This window comes from Idiotropiscis lumnitzeri, chromosome 3 (genome assembly GCF_059441095.1).
Source record: "Idiotropiscis lumnitzeri isolate Australia: NSW breed Sydney's pygmy pipehorse chromosome 3, RoL_Ilum_1.0, whole genome shotgun sequence".
NCBI lineage: Eukaryota > Metazoa > Chordata > Actinopteri > Syngnathiformes > Syngnathidae > Idiotropiscis > Idiotropiscis lumnitzeri.
The window spans coordinates 24,664,429-24,679,439 of NC_142393.1; the positions used below are offsets into that span (position 1 = coordinate 24,664,429).

At 40.1% G+C, this 15,011-nt stretch overlaps 1 protein-coding gene across 1 annotated transcript; it reads right to left on the reverse strand.

The window, feature by feature from the left end:
• Nucleotides 1–1,048: 1,048 nt before the first annotated feature.
• Nucleotides 1,049–14,732, reverse strand: plp2b (proteolipid protein 2b). Its single transcript, XM_088292000.1, has 5 exons — nt 14,328–14,732; nt 5,784–5,939; nt 5,607–5,705; nt 2,822–2,918; nt 1,049–2,026 (listed from the first exon to the last, which is right to left on the reverse strand). Exons 1-5 carry the CDS (start codon nt 14,424–14,426, stop codon nt 2,013–2,015), a joined length of 465 nt encoding a protein of 154 aa, XP_088148126.1. The 5' UTR covers nt 14,427–14,732; the 3' UTR covers nt 1,049–2,012.
• Between the last annotated feature and the right edge of the window lie 279 nt (nt 14,733–15,011).

The window sequence follows — 15,011 nt, forward strand, 5'->3', positions numbered from 1 at the left end:
AAACAAAGGAAACCTAGATGCAAAAAAATTATTGTACAATTTAGATTTTTGATAAAGGCACTAGAAGATTGAATTGTGTCCGTTGACAGAAGATAGCTTTTGTTTTGAAAGTTTGACCGCTTATTTACTGGCAGATACGAAGTTCTTGCTAACTTCATTACCTCCATCTTTACCTTGAGGAAAGAGGTGTGCACTTGCATGTGCGGTTTACGCAGTAATAAGAGGAACGACTAATGTGCTTAGTTTTAAACACCAGCACTCGCATGATACAAAGCCTTATCGCAATTTAACATTTGAGATAAAAACTCATATCTTCCTTATTATTTTTAAGCCCTGCAGATATATTAAGAGAAAAAAACTCAGTACTTAAGCTTAGTCACACATCAAATCAAGGACGATGCATTTCTAACAAACAAATAGTCGTGTATGAACTATAGCCATTACGGCTTGACCCCCACCTAATCATTTTACGTGTCAAGAATCTACTGAGCTTGGTATTCAATGCTCCATATTTAGTCGTCGAATGACATCTACTGGCAGTCTGGTAGAAAGCAAGTCTAACGCAGTTTGTTACCCAAGAAACATTTTGAACTTCGCCAATTAAAAAAGTACCAGTGCAATGTTTCTCGGTATTGAGTGCTATGTTACAGTTGCAACCGTTATGAAATGCGCTATACAAATAACGTTGGATTGCATTGTATCACAAAAAACATTAAACGTTACATACAACCGAGCTGTACCTTTAACAAATGCACTAAACTCTGGATTTAAAAAAGAAAGTTTTAGACCACTGTAACATTATGTATAGCTTAAATATATAAATAGGTTAATTTTGCAATTATTTTCGTGTTTTGTTTTCTGCAAGCCAAATCATACTTAAGATAAAATAAAAATTGCAAGATATGACATTATCTTATACTTTCAAATGTGAATTTAAAAAATGCTAGTGAAAGCATATTTGTTGTAACAATGGCTTTTATTTCCCAAAGCTAAAGTTGCTTTAGACTGTGAAATGATATTTGAAAAGCACGTTAGAAACCACAATGGCAGTTTTTTTTAAACAAACCAACAACCAGGAAATTGAGGAAACAAATTTAAACAAAAAAAAAGATTAATGACTGAATGAAATCAGACATATTGTCACATATGCCTGTTTTTCTTCATGTGTCCTGTCACAGGACGCAGGGAGGTTCAATGCAAGCGTGAAAAAGAACATGATGTAACGGAGTTGGGCTGGATTCATCGATACAAACTTACACAAACGTGTTAGCGATTAAACACATGTGATGCTTATGATAACGCGGAACCACACAGTAAGACTGTGACACACAAGAATGATATTTAACGGTGAGTGGATGTCAGCAGTTCAAATAAAAAAGTTAAATGGGTAAAATAAAAATTGCTAGTTCCAAGCAGGTAGATGACTTCAAGTGTTTCGGAACGTGGAATCTCAAATGACCACACAGGCACTTGGACACACAGTGAAGGACATCACTTATGAACAGACTGAATGACATATTTTAAAAAGATAAAATAAAAAAATAAAAACACATGAGGCTGATCATTATGATGTTAAATAATGTCAAAGGCACCCAAAGACATTTAAACAAAAAGGTTACTACTAACTACAGTAGTCCATTAAAAATGGAAATTGACGAGACGAGCTGCGAGAGGACAGACGCTGGTTCGGTGCCGACCTTTGACATGGCCTATCACTTACATGATTCCCCTTTTAGCTGATGATCCCACGCTGAGTTTCTGGTTTACGAGGGGCACTCCCGCCAGAGTTGACATACAGGCACAGATGTGTGGTGCCGCTTTGTCATCGCCATGGTTGTCCTCCTTTTAGGTGCGGCTCGTGAAAAAAAAAAAAAAAAAAAATAGAAAATTTTGGTGTTGACATGGATTTGAACTTTGACCTGTTCCTTTTACTGTCTTTTGTCCCCTCCCCACTTCTGCCATCTTCTTGTTGTTCCGCTGCATGCTCAACAGAGGCACACACATTGACGTGCTTAGACTCCGTCATCTAAGAAAAACACACGGAACAAAACAAAGGGAAATTAAATATATTACACATATATTTCGAAGCGCATTTTCCTACACTGGATTTACGCTGAATGTCTAAATGTTCAATTCCCATTTTAGAGCTCACATCTATTTATAGCCCATGAGCATGTTCAGATATTTTCATCTGACATGTACCTAGACATATGAAACATGCACATACGTCGAACGCAGTGGTTCTAAAACCGGCCATATATGACATAATTTATTGCAAATTATTTTTGTGCATTATAAGTGTTTCAGATAATGGATTGATTAAAAAAAGTGCAGATATTCATAGAGTAAGCGCAACAGCACGTCCATGTAAAACAAAATGATCACGTACAGTAAACCAATTATGTACTTCATTTTGTGTCATCTAGGTGACAAGGACATCTTTTAAAATGAGTAGGAGAGCTTCAGCCATTTCATTCACTGGTCGAATAATAAAAACAGGGCTTTGCTGCCATCTTGTGGTACCTAAAGGTAATTACAAACCTTATTGGGGATTAATTACTAGCAAATTTTCAATAAGAGTGGCAGTGCACAGTCCGTATTTTGTACATAATCAGGATTTCAGGCCAAACAAACAACAACAACGGTGCTAGTTCTACAACACGATGACAGAGTCGATCCGATCAGTCCATTTTTACTACAGTCAAATTAGTTTTGATCCGCGTTTTCCTGAATCTGATAGTATTATCTTTGTACAGTATACATGAACCATTCAGTGTAAATCCAGAGTAACAGTTTCAAAATGATTGGTGATTCGTCTCACCAGTGGCAGCTGCTGTGTGCTGCCTGGTGCTCTTGATTTGCAAGAAGATGGTGTATGTGTCGTAGGCGAACAGCAAACCGGCAATCAAGCCAAACACCTGAAACAAAGGAATGCACTCAATTCAGATGCAGATAACAGTCAACAATTTGTGGTTCACTTTTTTAAAATTCACCAATTTCTGACACATTTTTGTGCTCTGTCACATCCTAAATTGCAATTTCAAAAGAATTTAGTGGGCGGGGCAATAATGATACATTTTTACATGAGTCACAAAAAAATATGTAGTTCTGATATACCAGCCCTGATGTGACTGGTTCGACTTCAGCATACAATTCCAATAATTTTTCCATGAGCCCTCACAAGAAATTTATGCCGTCTTTGAGCGTCGTCATGTGCAGTAAATAGACATGACGCATGACGCGTTCACTGCCCAATGCAGTGCCTTTGTGAAGGCAGAGCACAAGTAAACATCTTCACATCACAACCGCTCGCTCACATGTGACCCAACTTTGTTTTTGGGCATTGTTGCACTTGCGGCAAAAGCTTTGCTGTCTTTTTTTTGTTGTTGTTTTTTTGAAACAACTGCCCAGCTTCGAAGAAATACTCACTTGGTTTTATTACCTCAGCACTGCCATGACAGTGAGTCATGCGTCGCAGTTCCACCCATTTAATCACCTTGATAAATGTCAAGACAGAAGTCGTAAATTGCCTGCGTTTGTATTCGACATGTTAGGACGCGGAAAAGTAGAGTGTACTTGTATGCACATGACGATGCCATATTTAAGCAACAAAAACTTGCCGGTAAAACCTTCCCTGTGGTGTGAATAATTCATACTAATAGTTTCTAGCTTTAAAAATTTTGTGGCCGAGCATGAAGCAACACTACCAAACATTATTCAGTTCAATTCAGAAATAACAGACAAGAACATCAACTTGTTTTCACAGTTGTTATTGATTTATTGCTACCGTATGATATTATATGTAAAGTGCTTAATTACAGCTGCAGCTGTTGTGACATGCGCTATACAAATAAAGTTGTATTCTAGTGTCTATTATGTGTCCACTATTTAGTTTCCATTCTGTATTCATTTGGAAGGGTTGCACCTATAGTATGCGTTATGTAAGACAAGCTAATCGAACACTCCAAATCTACACAGAGACTTTGCTGGATGTAGTTTTACAAAGTTGAACAAAAAAGGCATTGAATGTGAACCAGGAACGGGCAGAATAAACCATTGAAGTGGACTTTTTTTTTTCAATTATTTGTTCATAATTTTAAAAGCAAGGAGTGAACTACGGTACTTACGATGTTCAATCAGTGCCAATCAGAAGCCAACCTAAATCCGAATTCTTGCCTCCTTACCATCATCAAGAAAATAAATGAAACCCTTGACAAGAAAACATGATGCAACGCTTTCTTGGTTGCGGCAGCGGGCCGTTGATGCAATTGCAGCTGTCCGTGACGCGCTCTTCTCGTTTCCTCCAATTTACTACCCAAACTAATTTGAATGAAAATATTTACCATTAAATGACTTTAATATTACTTTACAACAACCTCTGCCAAATTTAATTTGATTGTCAATAACGTGCAAAGTTGTGTTTGCTGTCCCAAGTGTGGTAAAACATTTGTCTGGGTGTGCTTTCGAAAGAGTGATGTCCGGAAAAGGCTGAGTTCGGTCTGGCAGGGACGCAGGTAAAGGCAAGCTCAAAGTCGGGGTCCCGTCCTCTTTCTCTGATGGCCATTCCTGGATGAGATGTTTTCTAATCCTTTGAAAACAATCACCCGATTTGGCCAAGTTGCTTTACGTTTGTAGCGGAAGAGTAATACGGAATATGTGAGTCATTGTGTTTCCTGGCATCGTATTTGATTATTTCCTCATCTGTGAATTTCTGAAGATTGACAGAAACCTTCAAGTTTTACAGCAAGTCTGATACTGGAATCCATTATTTTTAAACTCAAGCACAAAAAACAGGAGTACATGAAAAAAAAATACTTAACACTGACACCACAAAGGGTCAAGCATTCAAATGGGCCAATGGGCTCGGGATTCATCCATCCACATAAGGCCCAAGAGAGAACAATACAAAGATTGTGCAATGCAAGGACGCATTGTATTTGCCCGACTTGTTGTTTTCATTTGATTTTACACAACAATAAAAGAAAGATGGCTGGAATGTGCTGCACATATTTCTGAGGGAGAGTCTTTCATTATTCTAATGTTAATGTGAAATTAAAAAAAAACGGAGTAAACCGTTTGCTCTGCTAATCACCTCAACCGAAAGGAAATGTGGAAGTTGGTTGCGCATAAACACCCTGCTCAGTCTTTCTGTGACTCTTCCAGTCTCTCTGTTGCAACCTGCTGATGAAACTCTTAACCTCAGGGCCATTTCCGTATGAGAGCATGACAGCACTGTTGATCACTTGTGTAAAAAATGTGAACAATATGATGAAATGGACTGTTAAATTACTTATTGGGCCAGGAAATTTACAGGTTAATTCATGGATCACCCGTTGTGAATTTTTTGCACAGATGTGCATTCACAAGTTTAGAGAAGGTCAAAATAAGTCCAAAGGTTACAGTGCATTTTCCATCAAAATGGCACAGATCTCAAACAAGGTTCTTAAAAAAAAAAATTCAATAATCTAATATATCGCAAAAAGGTTGAAAACGTAACAACTAAGTGATTGTTAACTAATCAATTAATTCAACATTCTGTGCGTGGAGGAAGCAGGAAATATGCATGAATGAAACCATTTGAGAGCATGTGAGCCAGCTTCACTGACCCCGCCTGCGATGCGAGCGCCGTCCCCGGCTCCTCCAATTACACACACCAGCGAAGTGATGATGTAAAGGATTGCGCCAATGCCGGCCCGGAACAGATCCTGAGCAAAAAGGGCAAAAGAGGAAGGTAAGGTTTTTGCGTGAACCGATCTCGATGACGTCACGCGCTTGGCACTCACGCTCCACATCCAGTTGACCAGTTGGAACTGCTTGTCCAGATCCATCATGAAGATGACGAAGAAGACAATGGCGAAGACCATCTCGCAGATGGCCACGGCCGAGTAGCCTCCATAGAGGGACGCAGCGTAGCAGATGATGATGATGAAGCTGATGAGCTGTGAGCGTGGAGGAAGGACGACAACAGTCACCAGTGGTGAGCAAACTTAAAAATATTTGGTTCTCTAAGTACAGTACCCCGACTTACAAGTGAGTCAAGTTGTTCAAGATACGAGCCGCCACCTGGCAATTTATTTATTTATTTAAAACAATTTTTTTAGTTTTTTTTTTACATACAAGAGTAAGATGGAGGCAGCCAACTCAAGTCAGTTGCGTTTGGCAGATAGTGAGCAATTCTTCTAAAAAGAGGCCACGTTCTTAGTTCAAGTGTTTTTGTGTCATTCGATTTTGAAGTTTACACTCAAACCAAACATAAAACAACGAATTTCACATTCTGTATTCAACTGCACCATGTAAGTTACAAAAGTATGCTCGCTGAAAGGGAAACATTTGGGCAAAAAGAATATTTACAATAATATGTTGGAAATATCCTATTAGTTAAATTTGATTATCGCATTTGTGGAATAACAATTAAGCAGATAAATCCATCCGTTCACATCCCCCTCATGGGGCGGCCATTTTGTCCTATGCCACCTTCTTACCTTGTCCAGTAATGCGCTGAATAAATAAAATTGTCTTGTCTTGTCTTTCCTTGTCTTAACTTCGGCTGTCGACTAAAAGTGACGTCAAACGGTCACAGCTCACCTGGTTTCTGCGTTTGCCATGGTGACGTTCGCAATGCGAATCCGTCGGCAGTTTAATGTCTATTTTTGTTGACAGCAGATGGCAGTACATAAAAAAGGCAGCACCCGAAAATGGATATAAATGGACAGATTAATCTGCTTTGTTCTTTTTATTTCTGCAGCTTGCTGAACTGTTGACGCAATCTTTTTGGTTCCATCCGTTTGTATATATTATACTGCCCCCTGGTGGCCTAGGCCCCCAAACCAGAAGGAGCGGCAAAATGAAATAATGCTAAAACGTTGAATTTATTTATAAATTAAATTAATTATTATCACTATCTGTTTTTTAGCCCAATACCAAATAATTCTATTTTCATATTAAGAAATGTCACAAAAAATATTTGGGGTTTTATTGGGTGATGGAGTGGATTAATTAATTCATTTGAACAGGGAAAGAAGAGCCTAGATAAGTGTGTTTTGAGTTAGAAACAACTTCATGGAACAAACACTGTCCCAATGTACCACCTAAACACCCAACATCACAATACAGTAGTCTAGTAGCCCCGAGTGATCAACAAGTAGATGTTTTATTCCTAAAAAGCATTTAATATTTCATAAACCATTGCAACCTCATGAACAGTTGGAACATGGGTGCTGTGCATGAATAAATCAAATCAGTGATTCAATCCCAAAATATTATGACACATAAATTTAACATTAAAAACGGTAGTCCAAATACAAAAAGTTCTTAAATATGAAATGCCAATGTTGAAGTGGAAGCCCACATACCACACTTTGAAAACCCAACACCCTGTCAGAGGAGTTCCCACAAGCATGCGAATACTCCAGAATACTCTGACCCGCATGTTCAAAGTTCATGTTTTTCCATATGAGGGAAAAAAGAAGGTCTGCATTCTTTTCGATCCATTCCCCTAAAGAGCTGCCAGCTTGGAAAGAAAATAATCATAACTCACACACACACGGCTGCCTACAATCGGCCCACTTTGAATCAAGCTATTGTCAAGCAGCGTGGGCGCATGAATTCAAACAACATTGACCAATGATTACAAGCATTTAAAGCCTTGCCATTTTAGGACTTGAGCAGTGTTTAATTTTATAGTAAATATTTGTTAGTAAGCCACGAATTAGTAAACTCTCAAACCTTAGTTGACTAATAAAATGGTATAACAGCAAATGTGAATCCACTGAGTATTTTTACGTGCCTTTACAAGCAGCGCAAACGCCAATAAAGTGTAACAACAAGGTTGTAATATGGAAAGTATAGTATCGTGTTTTTGTAGCTAGAACAAGGAACCTGAAGCCGCATTTTTATGTAACTGTATTAGCAAGGTCCTCCTGAAACGCAACAACAGAACAAGGCACCACAGCGCAAATATAAAGTCCGCAAATAACTCTGTTTAACGTTAAATGAAGAGCTGCTCGTCACGTATCGTGCAGAACGGGCTTATAGTGTGTGAATCACCTGTTGCAATAAATCCATATTTCAACGAGGTCGCCTGCTCATATCTGTGAAAGGCAACTTTGTTTTTCTTCTTTGTCATAGGCTCTTATGTTGTCTCATCAATGGGCCTGTTTGCCATCGCAAAGAAACTTTCCAAACGTCTGTTTTTACTCATTTTGCTAGCTTGTGGGTTTAATAATTGGCGTTACGTGACGGAGATTTGACATGCGTCAAGAGTCCGTCATAGACGGATGCAAAGGGAAATCGGTAAAACCGGGGGGGAAAAAAGGCGACAAGGATTGGTCTAAACAAAAATGCACGTCTCAAAACTTTTTAATAATTAAAAAATAAATAAGTAAATAAATTGCAGTAGGACTGCTCGATTATGAAAAAAAAATTATCACATTATTTTATATCACATTATAGTTGAAATCACGATTATTCTTCTTATTTTTGGGGTAGAAAACAGAAAAGAAATTATAAATGGAAACAATTTTCAAACAAGTCAAATTTGTTTTATCTTAAATAATTGAAAAAAAAAGATTCAAATGTATAAATTGGAGTATGGTTTACTTGTAAAAAGAAACAGAGTACACATATTAAAGCAAAGAGTGACGCGTGGGACGACGAGCCTGTGTCTTTCTCAGCGGACGCCAGCAATACAGCTTTAAATTTGTGTTTTTAAGTAAATTAACACGAAGAAAAATGTACCCCACCACTACTTTACGGGTGCCAAATATATAATTCTCAGCATTGGATAAAAGAAAAATAAAACAAATACAAAAGTACTGTAAGTTTTTTATCCTTTCAACTGCGCGACCCACCTTGGCCCAACCAGTGGATTGAAAGTAGCTAAATATTATACTTGGTTAAGTTAAGTTTTGCATATAAAGAAAGTAAATTCACTTTGATATCTGTAATCTTATTTTTATGACAGGTGGCCAAATGTGCTGGGTATGTAGAGACATTTTGGATTTTGCAAGAAAGGAGATCATCTTGACAAGACGACTACTGCGTATCGGCTGTGCAAATGCCGAGTGAAATATAACGGAACACAACAATTTGTTGATGCATCTCGACTGCCGCCATGGGATCAAACAGCAACTAACCAGAATGAATCATCAGCGGCGACTGTTGTGTAAGGGAGTGGGACAGACTAAAAAGGAGTTGCTGCCTTAATTATTTAAAAAGTTGATCAGAAGTCTAGTGTATAAAATGAGAACGAGCTTGTTGTGTTGCATTTTAAGCTTAAATATTAAAGGGGTCAATCCCAAAAAATGATTTGCAATAATATAGTCTATGTGCCATCACTAGTTTAATCACAACATTCTGATTAATATTGCATTGGTGGAATATGAATTAAGTGGTGAAATTCACCCGTTTTTAGCCATCTCAGGGGTGGCCATTTTGTTACTTTCTGTCAGCTGCAAATGACATCACAGTTGCTCAGGTAACCACCAATCACAGCTCACCTGTTTTCTGAAGTTGAGCCATGATTGGTCGTTACCGGTGCAACTGTGATGTCATTTTCAGTCGACAGCAAATGGCAAAATGTATTCCCCCTGAGATGGGTAAAAACAGGTGGATTTTACGGCTTAACTCATGTTTCACAAACACAGTCGGAATGCCATGTTTCGACTAGCGGGCTGCATAGAACAAATTTTCAGTGATTTTTTTAGGGCTGACTTCCCCATTAAGAGAACTACCTTGTTCTGATATCAATGGGTTTTTTTTACCTTTTTTTTACCAATTTACCTTTTTCCCCAATGAAAACAAAGTATTGTTTATTGAGACTTTCGATTGATAAGTCATAAGTGTATTTAAAGAAAAGCCAAGTTACTGTATCATAATTAATTTCGTATCAAAATATAACAAAATCGTGTTTATTGAGTCAAACTGTGCCAATAAAAAAAAGTGATAGATTTGTGTCAATCCTTGGGCCTTATATCGATGTGCATCATATTGGTTAATTGTTTTCTTTTTTTGCCCCACACTCATGTATATGTTACGTTATGTGCCAACGTTCACCAGCCGCACACGCGCCCATGTACGCATTACACGCGCACGCCACCACGCTCGTCCACGTGTTCTCAGACTGGCACAGACTGACTCAGTGGAGGGACAGGGAGTACTTGAGATCCTACGCGGCACCACACAAAAGAGGCTCTATTCCGAGCTGCGCCGGCTGCTGTGACCGACCCGCTCAGCTACAAGGCTCCCTTGGAACAAGAGCGCCTCTGAGAAACGCTGACACCTTTATGCTGCCAGCGCAGCCGCACATCTGTTGGCGCGGTGCCCGTTTGAAAAGGTCCACCCAAGCGTCATCTGTATAATGAGCTGCATTTTTTCACAGTGACCGGAGGGGCGCTGCAGTGAATGGTTGGCTAAATATAGTCAGCAGATACATGAGAGTCAAGGGTTACTCCTCAAACAGCAACGGTTGCTAGGGAAGTCACTTTTAGGGCGTTACCCCTACCCCCTTCAACAATTACAGCAGCTCACTAAAGAGAATACCATGTGTTCAGCAAAAAATGGAAAGTTCCGTTCCCTCAGCGAGTCATTGACGACGACAACAACAACAAAAAAAAGTGTGGTAAAGCATTTGGTTGGCACTTCTGACTCACAGTTGAGAGCTAAGGGTTAGATTCCGGGCTCCGGACTATCCTGTGTGGAATTTGCATGTTGAGGCCGGAGTAGCCAGTCCCCTCCCACATTCCAAAAAAATGCATTAGTTTCATTGAAGACTGTAACTTCCCCTTAAGCGTGAACGTGAGATTTAATGATTATTTGCCCAAATGTGCCCCAAAATTGGCGGGCCACAAGTCCAAGTATACTGTTTTTTTTACAGAAAGTCAGATGGGATAGGTTCAAGCTCTCGCGCGAATAAATGAGGATAAGTGCTATGGATGGATGTTTCAGTGTTGACGAGTAACCAAATAAAATTCGGGCAATGTGTCCAAAGCCGCCTGAGACGAACCATCAAACACCTACGGAGGCACTGCGGTGGAAAACTGCAACCTTGTATCGGGTTTTGAGGTTCCATACACAGATTATTGCAGTGTATCACTTTTATTAAATCATAAAAACATGGCATAATTGTCAAAGAAGAAGTATGTTGCCACAAAGAGAGGAAGTGGGCAAGAACAAGGATAGTGTGGATATTTTGAGAGGCTGCCACCCTCGCATTCACAAGCCATACCTGGCACTCGTGTGTAATTTGGTAACTGCATGCTTCACTCTTTCATCCACCGGTATTAATGAAATTAAAATTATATTTAGGTTGCGACACACAATATATGTACAGTAGACTGTATATTGTCGGGTGGAAACTCCATATGTCCAAATATGTTCACAAATGAACACCATTGGTCTATCCCCTTTTTGTCTGCTATTTTAATGCAATATTAACCAATTTAAAGTGTTGAAAATAGCTTGAGAACAAAATCCATTGGTGCTCTTCAACGCTCAAAATGTGTGAGGAGTGTTGTGAAACTTATATTTCCCCGTTCTACTAAAGCAAAGCGAAACAATTGTCACCTAAATTGAAAGTCTGAGACGATAAGTGGTTTGAATAATGGGTGGATGGATGAAAATAAGAAGGTTAGATCCATTTCAGTTGGCTTGCTTTGTTTGGTTATTAATGCTTTGTTGCAGAATGATCCCCGTGAGCTATGCAGGTAAGCCTCAGAGCAGAATAATGCCAGCCTACTAAACAGGGGTAGTCAGCTTGTTGTTTGAACTATTGCATCGCTCATGGCTCTAAGACCTTTGAGAGAGACTTTGTGAAGATGACATAATACAGTCGTGTGCGCTAGTGAAGTATTAAGACTTTTTGCACCGAGGCGGCTCTGCGTGACCGCAGACTTTGATGTGCATGGCTTTTTCTGGCGACATGCTCGTAATGACACTGACATACGGTACGAGTACCACCCAACAGTGACGATGTGCTGCATTCGCATAGCTTGGCACATGTGCGGCAGTCAGTGTGGGTCTCACTAGCGTAAAACGCAGAATTGTATTTTGTGTGTGAATACTCATTTCTGAATGCCGTTATTGCTCACGGGCTCAAAACCGGTGATACACTGTCAGCCAGTCCTAAAAGCTCAGCTAAAGATTGTGCTATTTCTTCCATGCAACTCTTAGATGTTTGCAGGTGGCAGTTAATGAAACATCACTCTCCAATTTCATGTCACAAATACTAGAATTGAGATGAGCGCTTCTGCTAGTGCCACCCACCACTAGCATGTACACCCAGTAACAGTGTGTGATATCCATCTTCCGGCTCTTGAATATGCTTCCTACAGTGCACACTATCTTGGCTATCCACCGCTGAAGATTACTTCCTTGAGCACTTAACTGACATGGAAGATTGGATGAGGGTGGAATAAACAAAAACGGTGTGACTCCAGATTTTGTCAAGAGCTTTTACTTTGTTCCTCAGCCCAAACTCCACACCCGGCACGGAATTTGTGCCTTTAATGTCAGTGGAACATTGAGCGCCTGCATCTGAGAGCCTATTTTATAAGCTACTTGACTTATGAGCGTGGAGGTGCAGGGAGGAGGGAAGGGCGGTTGTTGGAGAACACTTTACGATCAGCAAGCAACTTCTCCCTGGAGGAGGACCATTCTTCCCTTTCTATTTCCAGCACCTAACAAGCCGCCGCGAGATAGCTGATCAGACTGCACAGCTGTGGTGACAAGCTAATGAATCGCAAACAAGAGCAATGAAGCAGAACCCTGGAAAAGTGAACTAGGCACTTTCCATGAAGGGGTTCATTTCTTTTTTTTTTTTTTTTTTTTTTAAACGGAGCAGGTGGTAAGTAGAAAGGCTTTTTACACCCGGCTGAGTTGTGACTCTCTGTGAGTCATAAACGCTCAGCATTTGGCCCTTTGGTGCCAAATGTGAAGGCAGAGGCAGCACAAGTAACAGGTGGAAACCCTTAACCTCTGTTTGTGATCCTCCAAACTCCACACCAGATGCTTTTCATTCCATGCTTACCACAGTGAGAGAAAACAGTGGAAAAACGTGTGTTTGTATGCTAAATGAGATATTATTGAAGTTGGACTTGTTAATTACACAAAAATTGTTCACTCATTTAGTGTAAAAAAAAAAAAACGGAACACTAATAAATCTTATGTTAGCTAGCTAAAAAGCATGCCGTTTGATTGGGTAGCCACAAATGGCCCAATATACATTTTAGCATCCGCAGGCAAGAGTTTTCACCGCATGCGCCCCATGCACGTGGGCCACCTTGTAATGGAGTGCTCCGTCCATGATGGGAAACACAACCCATCTAGGAATGTGCGCTTGCTTCAATTTTCACACTCGAGACGAGCAGGAGCCCGCTCGTCTCGTTACAAGGCCCCAGCTCCACCCTGGTTGTCATGGTAACGACAGCCGCAGTCTACAACGACCTCGCAGTGCGAGGGCGGAGGAACAGCGCTGTTCAGCCGAAGTGGTAAAAATGTGCTGTAAATCGTCCTCCTTTGAGGAACCAAACACTGCCAGAGAGAATGCAAGAAACATGAAAAAATATTTTTAAATTGTGAGGTAAAAACAATAGTTGAATAAGCTCTTATCCTTAACTTTTGATCCCTAAATTAGTTATCTATTAATTTTTTGTCGATAATAAACAGTACTGGAAAACCCTTGTGCACCATTGCAATATGATCAGTCCAAGGCCTACAAATATGTCTTGGCATGAAAGTAGCCTCAAGTGTTTGTGATTTTCTGTCAGATTTTATGATTATGACACAAGTAAAGCAAGCAGCAGTGGCTCTCACACCGATCTGTGATTTTGAAGGACTCTTATTTTCTTGTGGTCATCTTGCAGTGCTCTCAAATATTTTCTCCAGCGCTGGATGTGGAAGCTTTGCACTCAAAACGAAAATTGAGCTATCGCCCAAAAAACGAGTTCGACCTCCTTCCCTTAGATGTTTAAATTGCATCTTTGTAACAAACTCTGATCCAAAAAACGCCTAACATGAAGTAGCTTTTACTATGACATCGAAACGTTCAGACAGAAGTCCCGAATAGCGCGGCAAGTGTCAACGCAATGACCAAAAAAATGTCTTGTACAGTTCCTCCATTTTAAATGGAGAAGGAAGCGTATTGCTAATAGAACGGCATGTAGTAAACATTCCGACCCGAACACACCAAATAGCACGTATAGCAACAGTTAGCTACGAGTGAACCCGACCCTGCAGTTGCATATAGTCATCAATCTGACCCCAATATTTACTAATAATCAATCTGATCCTAACCGTAGTTGCATAATCGAAGAGTGGCGTGAATCACTTACTATTTCTGCCGCGAGGATACAGCCTTTCGGAGTCCTCACGTAACTTTTCAGCTTCTCCACGCAGCTGGCACCAGAGTTGGACCCTGACGTATCGGCCATTCTTATTCTCCGTAGTTTTAATTAAAGCAAGTCAAGCAACAAGTTCCACAGTGCACCGTTGGTCCCACACACAAGCTAGCGTGCCTTCGTGCTAACTGACCGAAGAAAAAAAAACTAAAATAAGTGTGGGTGAAGTCGGCAGGCAGGACTCAGTCAGGAAGCAGCACAGCAGCTACGAAGACGCCGTGCTCGCTACTTGAAAGTTGCCACGGGGGAGGCGAGCAAAGGAGAGTTGAGGAGCTGTCATGTCTCACATTGGGGCGTTGGCTTTCACTTTTCTCCACGGGGAACTGTGCTGCCTTCGAGAGCAACTGGGAACACTCACAATCACAAATCGGAAACTTCCAATCCACGTGCTCAGTTTTCAAGAAGTAAATATTAAATGATATGTTCCATTAAGACAACACACTTTAATTACATTTTTCTATTTCGAAATATGTTGGGCACGACCCATTTGTTCTATTTTCTCAACTGAACACGTTTTCTTTTAAATCCGATTTTGAAGAACGCAACAAAACTATTGTTGCAACAATAGTGAGTTGCCTTCATGTATCCTTGGACACGTTAGACTCCCAACAGTTCGTT